The following is a 15,696-nucleotide window of genomic DNA, read 5'->3' on the forward strand; positions in this document are numbered from 1 at the left end:
AAATGAATTTACTAACTAAAGACTTGGATTGGGGGGGTACCTGGCTGGCTTAGTCAGTGGAGCATGCAGCTCTTGATTTCAGGGTCATGAGTTTAAGCCCCATGATGCATGTAGAGCTTACTTAAAAAAAAGAATTGGATTAAATAATTCCTATTATCTATAAAATATGATTCTATATATGAGAAACACCTTGCAAATGTCTACTTTTAAACTAAAAATTAATTTAGAAGATATTTCTTGGAAGGATATAAATTTATATAACTTTTTAAGGGGTAGTCCAATTTATGTGAATGTAAGTTAGTAATTTATTAAGTAGCTTCTATATAATAAGACTATACTTAATGTAGTGAATATTAAAAACTGGCTAATGGAGCCTGTGTTCTTGACCATTATCATCCACATGGAAAAATAGGACAGATATTTTTAAATAGATGATTATGAAGGAGTTACAAGAAGTCCTACATAAACACATTTTATTTAACAAATTATAGAAAACATTTATTTTGTACCTGGCACTGTTCTAATGATTGCACAAATACTAACTTCTTGATCTTTCACAAAATCTTTATGATGTAGGTACAATTATTATCTTATTTAAAGGTATAAAACAGTATAGAAAGGTTAAATAACTTTCCCAGGGTCACAGAGTTAGTAAATGGGTGAGCCCAGATGTAAAACCAAGGGAGTCTAGCTCCAGAGCCCATACTAACCTAACAACCTACTCTCAGAGGCTTCTCTTAAAATTTTTTGAGAATTTCTCAGTTCAGAAGTAAAGAGAATCCTATATGCAAAATGAAAAGTAGGAATTTTTTCTTGGGTTACTGTAATTGCATTTGTTAAACTAGTTCTGGAGACCAGGAAACCAATCATTTATTTCACTGTTTATAGAAAAACGCTTACTAAACAACCAGTTTGTAAGCATACTTCCTTGAGAGCTTGTTTGGAGGTTCTAGCAGGGGAGCGCAGCTACTCGTATACCCTTGACCGAAGAACGGTCCTCCTCTATCGGGGAAGGTCGTCCTCTTCGACCGAGCGCGCAGCTTCGGGAGGGACGCACATGGAGCGGTGAGGGAGGAAGGGGACACCCGCCTAGCCAGCCAGATCAGCCGAATCAACCCTGGCGATCAATGGGGTGACAGATGTCGCAGCCAGATCGCCCTCACATCCAGCATACTTCCAATAAGAATACAAGCTGTGTACGCCACATCAAGAGTAAAATGAGGATAATACTTAAAAAGGTGTTGTAAAGGGCCCCCCGGGTGGCTCAGTCATTAAGCGTCTGCCTTCAGCTCAGGTCATGGTCCCAGGGTCCTGGGATGGAGCCCCGCATTGGGCTCCCTGCTCAGCGGGAAGCCCGCTTCTCCTTCTCCCACTCCCCCTGCTTGTGTTCCCTCTCTCGCTGTCTCGCTCTCTCTGTCAAATAAATAAAATCTTTTTTTTTTTAAAAAAAAAGTGTTGTAAGTATTGAAAAGTAAAAAAATTAAGGTTTATTTTTTAATTTCAGTGAAAAGCACAGACCAAAGCTTTACCTTAAATTGGGAAAAAATGTTTTCCGATGAAGGTTAAAATAAAGAGGGGGTATCTAAGTTATGGAAAATATATGAACAAAGACACAATGTTTATTTACATTATTTGAGAAATGAGTTTAAAATTAAGTCTAGAACAAAAATTTAATTTAGTGGACAATACCAATAAGCTAAGGATAGAGAGGAATATTGTTTCAGATATATAAAAATGTCTTAAATATAGGCCCAAGGAGTTTGAACTTTATTCTGTATATACTGAAGGTAATGTCCTGTGAAATGTGTTTTTTCAGTGATTTAAAGGGTATAGATTCTGAGTACACTTAGAAGTAGCAAGTCATCCAGGGCTTAGAAGAGGGTGCTGTTTTACAGAATAAGAAAAGAAAGTCCATATTTGACAGACAATTACTTAAAAGTGGGACTTAATAGCTGGTTAACTAAAAAGAGTATATAAAAGAGCAGTCATAAATGGACTCCAAGATTTGTTATAAAAGATGAGGATAGAAATAATATTGCAAAATACCTTTTTAAAAAAGTCTCTCCAAACACTTGTGATATATGGGAAGTCCAGCAGAGTCACTGATTTTAGAAGGGGGGAGAATTAATAAATGTAGGGGGTTTTTTAATATTTATTTGAGAGAGAGCGTGCGAGAGAGAACACAAGCAGGGTGAAGGGCAGAAGGAGAAGCAGACTCCCTGCTGAGCAGGGAGCCCAATGTGGGACTAGATCCCGGGACTCCGGGATCATGACCTGAGCCCAAGGCCGACGCTTAACCAACCGAGCCACCCAGGCGCCCAATGAATGTAGTTTTAGACCGAGCATTTTAGATGATGACACAACAAGCAATTGTATCTGATGTGAAAATAATACTTATATTGTATTTTATACCATTACCAATGTAGGTTTTCTTTGTAACTTTTAAACATAGGTTGACATGAAAGATGTCACAAAAATCAACAGAGAAGAGGCAACATTCGAGCATCCAAGGTAAGAGTTGCCATCAGCCCTATCTGAAGACAAACTAAACAAAATTAAGCACATATTAAGGAACAATACTAACATTTATTTATATACCTCTATTGGATCATACATGTAATTTAGAGGACAAGAATAAGGTTAGGAGGGAGAATAAGGTTTCAGATTATGCATTGCTTTAAGGTTTAAGGAATTTGAACTTCGTTCTGTAAGTATTGAAGGTATAATCCTGTAAAATGTGTTTTCTCAGTGATTTAAAGGGTAAGGAGATTCTAAGTAGTGGTAGAAGTAGTAGTAAGTTAGAGAATAGTGATGTTTTATAGAATAAAGTAAAATTCATATTTGACAGACATTGTTTAAAGAATTCATGGGGATTAGTAACTGGTTTGCTAAAAAGGAGATAATATGACAAGTGATTAGATTGAGCTTTTTTAAACTTGGTACTGTAGACCAGTCAGATTTCAAAATTGGTTAAAAAGATAGAAATTGCTCACTTGGGGCACCTGGGTGGCTCAGTCGTTAAGCGTCTGCCTTCGGCTCAGGTCATGATCCCAGGGTGCTGGGATCGAGCCCTGCATCAGGCTCCCTGCTCAGCGGGAAGCCTGCTTCTCCCTCTCCCACTCCCCCTGCTTGTGTTCCCTCTCTCGCTGTGTGTCTGTCAAATAAATAAGTAAAATCTTAAAAAAAAAAAAAAAAGAAATTGCTAACTTATATTACTAAATGGGGACTTACTCATCAACATCCATGTATTATAAATATACTACAGTTTCATAAAAGGATGTTTAACAACATGATATAGGAGGAACATGATTTCAAACTAAAGGCTAGCTCTTTAAACTGAATTATTTTTATGAAAAACTTCCGACATGGTTTGTATTTTTTCATTCTGACATGAAGTGGCACCACTGGACATTCTGACCATCTCATTTCATTCAGCTCTCTAAGATTTTCAATTTATGACAAGCTTCATTTTGTCCAATTTTTTTTCCATTTTATCAAAGAAAATGGGTAATATAGAAACAAAGATGAGCGTTCTCATTTCTGTCTTACTTGGTTCTGCTGCTTTAATTATACATTTTATTTACTGCATTTCTAAAATCCTTTTCTAGACTCTGAATAGTTGTGTTAGTTGCACCAAGATGAATAGGCTTTTAAAGGGATAACATAAACCAGTTCTATAATCATCTTAGTTTTGGTAACTAAATATAGGTGGTATTTGCTACTCAAAGAATCAAACTTTCCTGCTCACATAGCAGGAGAATGAATCCAAATATAAGATTAATATAGGGTACATGGAAGAATATTCTCTAAGAGAATGCATAAAAGAGTGACCCTACAGGCAGCTGTCAATGTGTAGGGTTGAGACATCACTGAAACATCATTGGAAATGTGATAGAGTCAAAATTGTACTTTCTGCAAAATGTCAAAGTATTGTACAGGATTGGATGATGATGATGTTGGTTGTCACTAAAATGCCTTTTAGAGGGGCGCCTGGGTGGCTCAGTCGGTTAGGAGTCTGCCTTCGGCTCGGGTCATGATCCCGGGGTCCCAAGATGGACTCCCGTGTCAGGCTCCCTGCTCAGTGGGGAGCCTGTTTCTCCCTCTGTGTGCTCTCTCATCTTTCTCTCTCACTCTCTCTCTCAAATAAATAAGATCTGTAATTTAAAAAAAAGTTTGAAATGCCTTTTAGAGAGGCTGGATTAAGTAAAATACGGGGCTTTTAGTTTCAGGAGTTGAAACTAAATATTTACAAATTCCAGGCCAAAGATTAATATCTCTTGCCTGGGGAGGAGTGATTACTTTTTTTCTTTTCAACATGTTCTTTTCCACTTGTAATTTAAAGAATTTGATGAGACACCAAAAAATATAATCATCCTGGAGACCTATAATTCTCTGGCTCTAGACATTTCCATAGTGGATGCTTCCTTCAGCCTGGTTGAGACTCTCTAAATTTAGGTAGGAATGTCAAGGATATTAAATTGGCATGATAGGGTGGCTCAGTCATTAAGCGTCTGCTTTCGGCTCAGGTCATGATCCCAGGGTCCTGGGATTGAGCCCCGCATCGGGCTCCCTACTCGGCGGGACAGGAAGCCTGCTTCTCCTTTTCCCACTCCCCTTGCTTGTATTCCCTCTCTCTCTGTCTCTCTCTCTGTCAAATAAATAAATAATAAATTGGCATGATATTTTGGAGGTCTGTGTTTCCTCTTCTCAACCTTGAACGGACAAAATATCTTAGTAGTTCCTGATAAAAGAAGATGACCTTTTGGCAGGGGCAGGGCAGAGCTTGGTAGTTTTGTCAGTTATATATAGCCATTTACAAGTAAAGAAGATCATCAAAAAGTTGGAAGTGTATGAATGCAAAACTATAGTAAAAAATTGGATGTAGTTTTCTACTTCTAAAAGCCTCTGTTAGGAAATGTCCAGTGCATAAAATAATTACAATATTGACCACACTGTATATATTTCTAAACGTATTGGAAATACATTTGAAATGTGGAGTGTATCACATTCAGCAGGGAAAGTATCTCAATTCAAAGCAAGGGAATAAAACTGGGGAAATAAGTTAGACATATATACTGCTGATAGAGAAAAGGTAAATCTTAAGAATTCTCCTAAATAACTTCAAATACATGTTTATAATTAAGTTTTGGGGACTCCGTTTATATAAAGTTGTTTTTATGTATGTGTTATACTTAATAGGACTACAAGATCTCATCCCGAAAGTGAAAGTGAAATAGGACCAACTTCATCTGACAATCTGAAAAGAAACCATATATCTCCAAAAAAGGTTGAGGTGGAAAGATCACTACCTGGCTCACTATTACCTTTAAAGAACTTAACAGACACTTGCACATCAAAGTCAGAGGGCAAAATAGATTTAACTAATATTTCATCTGATACTTCGGAAGACTTCACTGGACAACAGGGAAACTTAAATAGCATGAAGAAAAGCAATGTGAATTTTAGTGCTACTGAAACAAAGAGTGATAAGAAAGATTGTTCTTCTTTTGCAATTTGTGAACAAAAAAGTGTAGATGGCATATTTCCAAAAGACTACAAGATGCCTTCACAGAGATTTCTTAATCCTGCAGAGAAATCTTTTCCCTCAGACATAAAACCAGGAACTGATGCTTCTCGTCTGCCTGATGCATCAGTGCTCTCAAAGCCTATTTTCCGTTTTGTTAGGGACATCCCTGCCAATTTAGAAATGAATGACACTGTCTTTGAACTTCAAGATAATGAAATATTAAATTCATCTATTAAAAATTCTGCATGCACCAATTCTTCAGAATCCAAATTTATCCAGAACAGGTCTCCTATTCTGCAAGTAAATAAAACACAGCCTGCAAAAACTGAGTTAAAAGAAAAATACATGAAGGATACCTTGAGTCCCAGTACTGTACCTCTTGGAGCATCTGGGAACATAACCTGTAATGTAAATGAAACAGCAGAATACTCTGTTTCTGAACAACAGAATAATGAAAATTCAGAAGTCCTAACTCAGAATGCTGCTGCATATTGGAATGAACTTCCACAGTCTGCGTGTACCCCAATATATAATTCTTCTGCACATTCATTTGGAACTTCATATCCTTACTACGCTTGGTGTGTTTATCATTACAGCAGCAGCGGCAGTTCCCTTACCCAGACACATCACGGGATAACATCATACGAAGTACAGCCACCTCCTGCTGGGATGTTGACTGCAGTTGCAAGTACTGTTCAAAATACAAATTCTAATCTTTTATACTCTCAGGATTTTGGCTACTTTGCTAGGGAGCCACAAGCAAATGACTTTGTGCCAGGGAATGGGCATTTTCAATCTCAAATGCCTGTTTCTTACAATTTTCAGCAGCCAATTTTTTCACAGTATGCTCCCCATCAACCATTCCCACAAGCTGTATACCCTTACCCTCCTGATTCAGGTGTACTTCCAGAAGTTCCTTGGACTTACGGTGAGTTTTATAAGTTTTAGTGCTCACTTTATTGAGTTTTTACTTTTCTCTCTTTGTCCATTTATGTAAATGAAACTTATAGCAGGTGGTGATCTATAGCAGTCATTTTTCTGTGCAGACTTGTAGAATTGTTCAAATCTTAGGCAGAGTTGAATTATATTGTCACATGGGAATCTGGTTGTCAGAGATTGAAACAAAAAGAATTGGTAATATCACTAATACGTCCTTCAACAAAACCCAACTTTGGGAAGTAATCAAGTAAATTATAGTTAATCCATACCACAAAATACAGTGCAACAATCACAGGGTTTAAATAAGTTTGTGGGTTTTTTTCAAGATTTTTAAAATTTATTTATTTGACAGAGCACAAGCAGGGGGAGATGCAGAGGGAGAGGGAGAAGCAGGCCTCCCACTGAACAGGGAGCCCGATGCGGGGCTTGATCCCAGGACCCTGGGATCATGACCTGAGCCGAAGGCAGACACTTAACCGACTGAGCCACCCAGGCACCCCTTAAATAAGTTTTTAATAACGGTTTTTAAAACTATGTCATATAAATTTACCTGTGTAAATAAATAAATGCCTAGAAATACTGAAATGAAATACACCAGCATTTTAACTAGTCTGCCTTTGGGTAATAAAATTGGGGGATTGTGGAGAGAGTTTTTAATATTTTCTAGATTTCCTACTATGATAATACATTATTTTGATAAATGGAGAAAAAATAGACTGAAAAACCAAGTTTGAAAAAGAAACTTCAATCCGATAAAGCCACTTTTCTCTTGGTATTCTAATATAATATCTGGGCATAAGTGAGAAGAACAACTTGGTAACTTGCCAGTAGAAGTTGAAATTTTTTCTCTTAAGTGCAATTCTATTTGTAAAATATAATTAGAACACCGATTTTTAAAATTAAATTGAAATGTATATTTACCAGTGAAATGTATATTTACCAGCAAAATTTAAGAATAATTATTAATAATCTTACAAAAACTACAATTATCCATTAACACTCCAATATTCAACCATCAGAGGTAATATGTACTGTAAGTAAAGTTAACTATCTTTTAAGGTCTTAGAGAAATGCAGGAGAATTTCTTTCTAAATTAAAAATTCATTTCCTGGAACACCTGCCTGGCTCAGTTAGAAGAGCATGTGACTGTTGATCTCAGGATTGAGAGTTCAAGCCCCACATTGGGTGTAGAGATTACTAAAAGTAAATAAACTTTTAAAAATAATAAAAAGTTGTTTCCCAATAGATTCTCTTACAAATTAGTAAGTAGAAAAAATTGAGTTCATTTATTCATTCATTGGTCCTAATTGGATAAGAAGCAGCTTGTTAGCATAGTTCTGTTTCTAATTTAAAAATCTGATCACAGCACCTCTATATTGGAGTTGCCACTGACACTATGTCCTATGGGATAAAATTCAGATACTTTAGCTTGAAATGAAGGGTCCTTCACAGTTTATGTAGCCTCATCTCCCATCACTTCCACCTTTGTATTCAAGCCACATTGAACTTCTTACTGTTCTCTCATGTAAGAATTCCTCTCGTACTTCCATAGAACTTTTTGTGTGCCTTTCTCACATGGTAAGGCATGTGAGTATTACATGGCATTGTAATTATCTGTGTATCTTTCCCTTCCCATCGTGGCCCACCAAATGAGTTTAAACAGGACTGGAAATTGTTTACCTAAAACAGAAGAAAAACAGAGAGGAGAAAGAAATAGTGGAAGTGGGGAAGTATATGACTATGCTTTTCCTTTGTGATTAATTTGACACACTGCTGCTGCTATAATAATAAACACATCAAACATAGTAGATGTGGCAAGCCTATGAATTAAACTAGAAATTTGCATTTCTGAAATAGGAAATCTTGAATGTAATTGTTTCATAAAGGTTCTCAGAGTTTGAGCTTTCTCATGTTCTTAATAATTAAGCTGTTGGTGATGCTTAAAAAGATATTTCTGGAATCAAATCCAGCTTTGATTCTCAAAAAATTTTCGTTGTTAACCTACTTGGTTATATTAGTCAAGTGAAAATAAAGGAAAAGAAACAATTACCTATTGTATTATTCAAAAATAACTCTAAAAATATTACGAGGCAGTAGGCACCTCATTTAGTTTTCATGAGTACAAATCTATAGAGATCACCTCTCATGCTTTCAGGAACTACATCCTTCTAAACATCTGAAAATCCCTCTGACCCATTTTTGGATGTTTTGCTCTTGATGCTTGTATTCAGCGCCATAAATGGAACTAAGAGAAGGGGCTAAGTGAGCCGTGTGTGTGAGGCACATTATTACATCCTTTACTCCATTTAACTCTCCCAGAATATCTGAGAGAGATGTAGAGATTATTGTTCTTTTACAGATAAGGAAAGTACTCCATGGAGAGCCTTAAATAACTTTTAAGATCCCATGGCTATTAAAGGGCAGATGTGCAGTTTGAACTCTAGTATTTTTAGTTCTAACTTAATTCAGGTCTTCCACTATACCATTATGTACTGTTAGTCTCCATCATTAACTTATCTCAAATCTTTGTGGGTTTTTTTTTCTTTCAGTTCCATGGCAACAAGAACCTTTTCAGCCAGGACATTGAAAAAAGTCTTCTGTCTACTGAAATAAAGGAGATTTAACAAGTTTTTCCAAGTATTTTTTCCTTAATTTTTTTATTTTTATATTTTTAAATATATGTGAATGTGGTAGGAAATAGAAACCATATAGCCCTTTATAAAATGTTTAAATGCAACAGTGTATCATATAATGCAATTGGAAATCAATTTCTGACATCTAAAATACCAAAATTATTTCCATGCAATATTTTAGTGAATGGTAGTAGGCTATTTTCAATATCCATCAGAAACATTAACAATATTTTGAAATGTTTCCATCACAGCTGTTAATATAAAGATCCTTTTGAGATTATTCTAATGGAGTAAGGAGAGTAAATGTAACATTTAATATGATTAAAGTTAAGCAATGGTAGTAAAATCTTTAAAATAAGATTTTTCTGATATTTTTTTTATATTGTTTATGGTAGCATTGTGCCATTTGACTTAAAGAAGGACTTTTTTTTTACTTGGATTGTTCAATCAGACCAATAATTTTATAATTCTTGATATTTCATATAATTTACAGTTCTGTATCTGATGTGACAAATTCCTTTAATTTCAATATTTTCTAATTTTTACTTGAAAAATATGTTTTAATAGGGAATTGGTTTGTATATTTTCAGTGTTTGTCCTTGAGTAGAGATTTTTAAAGTTTTTATGTTTGAAGTAGTTTTATATCATTGTATTGAAATTAAAGTACATTTAACACCTTTTCCCAGGAACCTCCTCCACAAGATTATTTCTTTTGTATTTCACAATTCAAACTTTTTAAAAAAATGATTTTGTAGCAAATAATAAGGAATAATTTCTTTAGCTTATGCTAAATGTTTATGCTAAATGTTTAGTCACATTTTAGTAATTTAAATAACACAGCACAAATAGAAGTTTTTTAATGCTGTGGTCATAGATTTTTTTTTTCCTTTTTTCCACAAAAGCAAAAAATGTCTCAGAAATAATCATCATAGAACAACAGGGGTTATAGTGTGTAACTGTGGTCTTGAGCACCGCTCTCTGCCCACCAACACCCAGTCCTGTTTTCTATAAAATTACAGCTAGAAAGATCCCATACAACTGGATGGATCTTTCTCAAAAGTGCTAGTGGGCCCAAAAATGTGACAAGAAATTTGCATTGGCTCAATCTATACAGATAGCAGGGCCCTTAGTGTTTTCTCAAACTTTCTCTGTTAGCAGACTTTTTATGTTCTCTAGCACAGGCCTCCAAAAAGAGTACAATTCAGCCAAATTTATTGTAGAATAACTAATTTTTCAATTTAGGAAAACACTAAGAACCCCCCCCCCCATAAGCCTCTTTACTCACAACCAAATAGGATGGAATTCAGAGTACTTAAGGTTCTTCTCTAACAGATCTTTAAAAGAGCAAAGAACTGCACCTGAAAGGACTAAGGAATTTGAAGACTATAGGATTTAAGCAATATCAAAATAACATGGGCAGGGGAGGAGGGTGGGATAGGGGGGTTTGTCCATATAGTTGTTTTATTTGAAAATAGTCTGTGAAATCTGAACTCCTGAACAGATACTAAAACAGTAATACTCTTACCCAAAAAATAACTTTGTCATTTGGTTTATGCTTAATTATGGAAAGATGTTACAAATTTTTTATTAAAAATGCCTCTTACTAGGTAAACCAGAAGTTAAATGTTAAAAGGATGCTTTCTTTAAACAATGTTCAGATTCTCTTAATACTGTCTTGTGATACTTTTATTTCATGAGTTTTGATTTCTTCCAAAAAAATGAAAAACACGTTATCTAAATATTCAGTTACATTTTAAAATCTGCACTTTGAAACAGAACATGAAAAACTAGAACATTTTCTTCCCATCCCCCCAAATATGTATTTTAGTTCTAAAAGTAAAAATAAAACTAAAATTTAGGCAAACATTATTTAAAAAACAAAAAACCTGGTTATTTGTAAATATTACTGTTTTGGAATTAAAGAATTACCTGAATAAACTGAATTCCTTCTAGTTTCAGTTGTTTTTTTTTTTTTCCTTTTGTGTTTCTTCACTAATGAGCAGATATATGATTGGTCCTTGGTTTACACATACCCATTACATGAAAAACAACCCACAAAGAACTGGCTTAATTAGATGACTAAACAGACTGCTGGAGCCCTCCTTCCACTGCAGCTTGGTTTTGCCTTCATGTCCTTCCTTCCTTCCCCCTCACTCTACAAACTTCTTACTTCCTGGAGTTCCATAGGACAAGCCAGAGTCCCTGCCTTCATGCAGTTCTCATGCCATTCAAGATGGTAAGTAATATACATGTAAGTAATTCATTTCACATCATGAGAAGTAATATGGAAAAAGCAAAATAAAGTAATGGAACAGAGAATGATTGGATGATACATCAGCTGAGATGATCAGGGAGGTAATCAAACTAACTTCTATATTCTTACGTTTTAATTCTATCACTCCGCCTTCCATTAATATATATATTATAGAAGTGCCTCTAAAACTTAAGTTCTGAATCTAGCTAAATAAAAGGCTTTATCCCCCATTTTCACAATGAGAAGATTCCCAAAACAGTTTTTTAGTGAATTTAAATATATAAACTTTTAAGGATACAGAGGTATGTTTAAATATCAGGTGTATGTTATATAAAAATATTTTAAATTTTTTTCTTTTTAATTTTTGTTATGTTAGTCACCATACATTACATCATTAGTTTTTGGTGTAGTGTTCCATGATTCACTGTTTGTATATAACACACAGTGCTCCATGCAGTGCGTGCCCTCCTTAATACCCATCACCGAGCTAACCCATCTCCCCACCCTGCTCCCCTCTAGAACCCTCAGTTTCTTTCTCAGAGTCTATAGTCTCTCATGGTTCTTCCCCCCCCCCTTCATTTTTCCCTTCCTACTATCTTCTTTTTTTAAACATATAATGTATTATTTGTTTCAGAGGTACAGGTCTGTAATTCACAGTGCTTACCATAGCACACACCCTCCCTAGTGTCTATCACCCAGCCACCCCACTCCTCCCACCCCCCACCACTCCAGCAATCCTCAGTTTGTTTCCTGAAATTAAGAATTCCTCATATCAGTTAGATCATATGATACTTGCTTTTCTCTGACTTATTTCACTCAGTGTAATACCCTCTAGTTCCATCCATGTCATTGCAAATGGCAAGATTTCAGGTTTTTTATGGTTGCATAATATTCAATTGTGTATATATATATACCACATCTTCTTTATCCATTCATCTGTCGATGGACATCTAGGCTCTTTCCATAGTTTGGCTGTTGTGGACATTACTGCTATAAACATTGGGGTGCACGTGCTGCTTCAGATCACTACATTTGTATCTTTGGGGTAAATACCTGGTAGTGCAATTGCTGGGTCATAGGGTAGCTCTATTTTCAACTTTTTGAGGAACATGCATAGTGTTTTCCAGAGTGGCTGCACCAGCTTGCATTCCTACCAACAGTGTAGGAGGGTTCCACTTTCTCCGCATCTTCGCCAACATCTGTCGTTTCCTGACTTGTTAATTTTAGCCATTCTGACTGGTGTGAGGTGGTATCTCATTGAGGTTTCAATTTGGGTTTCCCTGATGTCTAGTGATGTTAAGCAGTTTTTCACGTGTCTGTTGGCCATTTGGATGTCGTCTTTGCAGAAAAAGACACTTTAAATTCTGATGAGTACAATTGTAAGAGCAGTGACTACAGATTCCTAGTTAACTAATGAAAAGAAACTGAGAAAGTAAGAGGTTGCTTAGTAATGCAGTATGAAAGTAAGATTAAAAGAACTCAGAGATGAAGACGGGAAAATTCTGTAAGACCAAAATCCTCATTTCTTGAGGTGTAAGCTCTGCTGCCTGCTTTACTGTTACCTTATTTCTGAATCTTGGAACCATTGAAGAATCCCTCTGGTGTTTGTAAGAAGCTTCCTTTGAAATATTCTATGGAACCCTTAATCTCATAATACACTGCATTCTAATTTGCCACAGGAAACTGCATATAGGGATTTGTAACTTCTTTCATTTTTAAAATCTGTGTTCCTTTATTAGGTAAGAATAACTTAGATTTATGACAGATTCATTTTTTTTAAAGATTTTATTTGTCAAGACAGCAGAGAGAGGGAACACAAGCAGGGGGAGTGGGAGAGGGAGAAGCAGGCTTCCCACCAAGCAGGAGCCCCATGCGGGGCTCAATCCCAGGACCCCAGGATCACAACCCAAGCTGAAGGCAGACGCTTAACAACTGAGCCACCCAGGCCCCCCAGATTCATTTTTTTTAAATATGGACATCTTTGTTTTGAGAAAGCTAGTCTAGTCAATTGAGCTTATTTGGTTAAAGATTGCACTTACATTCAGGCAGCAATTATTGAACATCTGACTTATGCTAAAAATATGCTATTCTCTTTGCATGTGCATCAACTAATCTTTGTATCAGCTCCATAAAGGGAAGCATTATTTGCTTATTTTATAATGCATTCATTCAGAAATCCCTACAAGATATTTTTATTCCTCAACTCATCTTTGTGAACATCAGTTAATAGTTTCCAGTATTGTTGGTTTGAAAAGAATATAAGATCTGACTTAAGTTTCTCTTTGACATGTCACTTGCTTTTTTATTTCCAGACATCAACTTATGTACCTAATACATAATCTTTTAAAATTTGAATTACAGAATATGCAAAAAACAATACAGTAATTTGAGATTTTTGCATGTTTGATTAAAAGTTAATTGCCCTGTGCATACAAATAATTTTAGTCTTTTGGCTAGGATTATTTTAGTTGTATTGAGAAGTGAATGTATTTTTCATGTTGGGAGTTCAGCTAAATCAAGTAACTAATGACACCTAACCCACAGATTCCCAACCAAGGTGTTTTGAAACCATGTCTGTATATTAATGAAAATATTACACTACTGAACTGTCAACTTGAAGAATAGGGTGGTAAATTTTGTTATGTATATTTCACAATTTAAAAAATAAAAGAAGAATCCTACCAGGAATACTTTAACTAGGGATATGTTCTGTGGGATGTCCCAGTACTTCTTTTCACTCCTGTGTTAAGCCAAGGGTTCAGCCAAGGGATAATGCCAAGTTACTATGCTACATTGAGACCTTATCTAGGATATAAAGTCTATTGTTTCTCTTTATCAACTCAAATCATTCCATAGGAGATGGGGTGTGATGTGTATCCCTTTTACTTCTCCAGAACACATGCACCCACACACATAATGTCAGTGGAATGCTTTAGGTTTTAATCACATGTGTCTCCTCTAGCTCCTCTAGCTAAAGACCTCTCAACTTTTCAATAAGTATAACTCAAAAAAGATTGTTCAAGACTCAGCTAAGGGTTGCCTTACTCTTAAAAGTATTCCTAAATTCCAGTAGGATGAATTATATAGTCTTCTTTTAAAACCTATTAACAGCAAGCGGGAGCATCTCTCACATTATTTACCTCACTTTGCTTTAATGGCTGGGTTCTTGCATGTCTGTCCCACTCTTAACAAAGACTGTGAGCTGCTTTCAAGCCAGAAATATCTCACTGATTTTCCAATTCCAAATGTCCACTGCTGAGCTGAGCAATAGAAGATGCTTAATATACATTTGCTGTTTGTAACTTGGAGTATATTTATACTGAGTGGAATGGATTTTCATTTTGTCTTTGAAAATAAACTATTGTCGTTCCTACCCTCAAATCTTTTTTGGATTTTTTTTTTTTTACTCTGACATCTAAAAGGAACACTCAGAATAAAATATTCACGAACAAATTGTTTTTACTTTGCCATTTGATGGATGCTCACAGAAGGTTATAGGAGAAACTTTTTCATCATTGTAGGTTCCTAGATCAAGACCCCAAAAAGCAGGGTGAGAAAATTAGTCTTTAGTCTGTCCCAGTATTTTGCCCTGAAAAATTAGTGGAAGATCACAAAAGTAACATAGCTGGCTCAGCAGGTTGTATGTGTGCATTTTCAATAGATGACATATTTGAAACATTAGTTTGTTTTATTTTGTATAGTTGATCTGTAAGAAAGTTTAAGAGGGTGGGTATAGGCCCAGGAAATTATCACAGAAGTAAATGGTCTTGGGATAATGAGAGAGGGAAGGAAGGTAGAGAGCCTGCCTCTCATAAGGGATATGGAGCAGAATAAGCTTCAGCATAGCATTTGAAGAGAAAAAGGGACAGAGTCAATTTTGAAGACCGTGCCACCCATCTCCAGAACTACATTTTGTGAAGTTGAAACTCTAAACCCGTTAAACAGCTCCCCTTTTCCTCTCTCCAGTCCCTGGGAACCACCATTCTACTTTGTCTCTGATTTTGACTCCTCTAGATACCTCAGAAACGGATTCCTACAGTGGTTGTCTTTTTTTGACTGACTTATTTCACTTAGCATAATGGCCTCAAGGCCCATCCATGTTGTAGCATGTGTCACAATTTCTTCCCTTTTTAAGGCTGAACAGTATTCAATTGTATGTATATACCTCATTTTGTTTATCCATCCATCCCTTGAACATTGTGTTGCTTCCACTTTTAGGCTATTATGAATAATACTGCTATGGATATTGGTGCACAGGTATCTCCTCAAGACTGCTTTTCATTATTTTGGATGTATACCCAGAAGTGTTACTGCTAAATCACATTGTGATTCTATTTTTAATT

General features: G+C 35.7%; 1 protein-coding gene across 1 annotated transcript in view; it reads left to right on the top strand.

Annotated features, from left to right (window-relative positions):
- The window catches only part of TEX15 (testis expressed 15, meiosis and synapsis associated), a 54,289-nt gene extending 47,814 nt beyond the window's left edge, over nt 1-6,475 (top strand). Inside the window, exons 7-8 of the mRNA XM_078068258.1 lie at nt 2,453-2,511; nt 5,200-6,475. Of these exons, the coding sequence (XP_077924384.1) occupies nt 2,453-2,511; nt 5,200-6,475 (1,335 nt within the window). The remainder of the gene's footprint in view (nt 1-2,452; nt 2,512-5,199) is intronic.
- The last annotated feature ends 9,221 nt before the right edge of the window (nt 6,476-15,696 follow it).

This window comes from Halichoerus grypus, chromosome 3 (genome assembly GCF_964656455.1).
Source record: "Halichoerus grypus chromosome 3, mHalGry1.hap1.1, whole genome shotgun sequence".
Classification (NCBI taxonomy): domain Eukaryota; kingdom Metazoa; phylum Chordata; class Mammalia; order Carnivora; family Phocidae; genus Halichoerus; species Halichoerus grypus.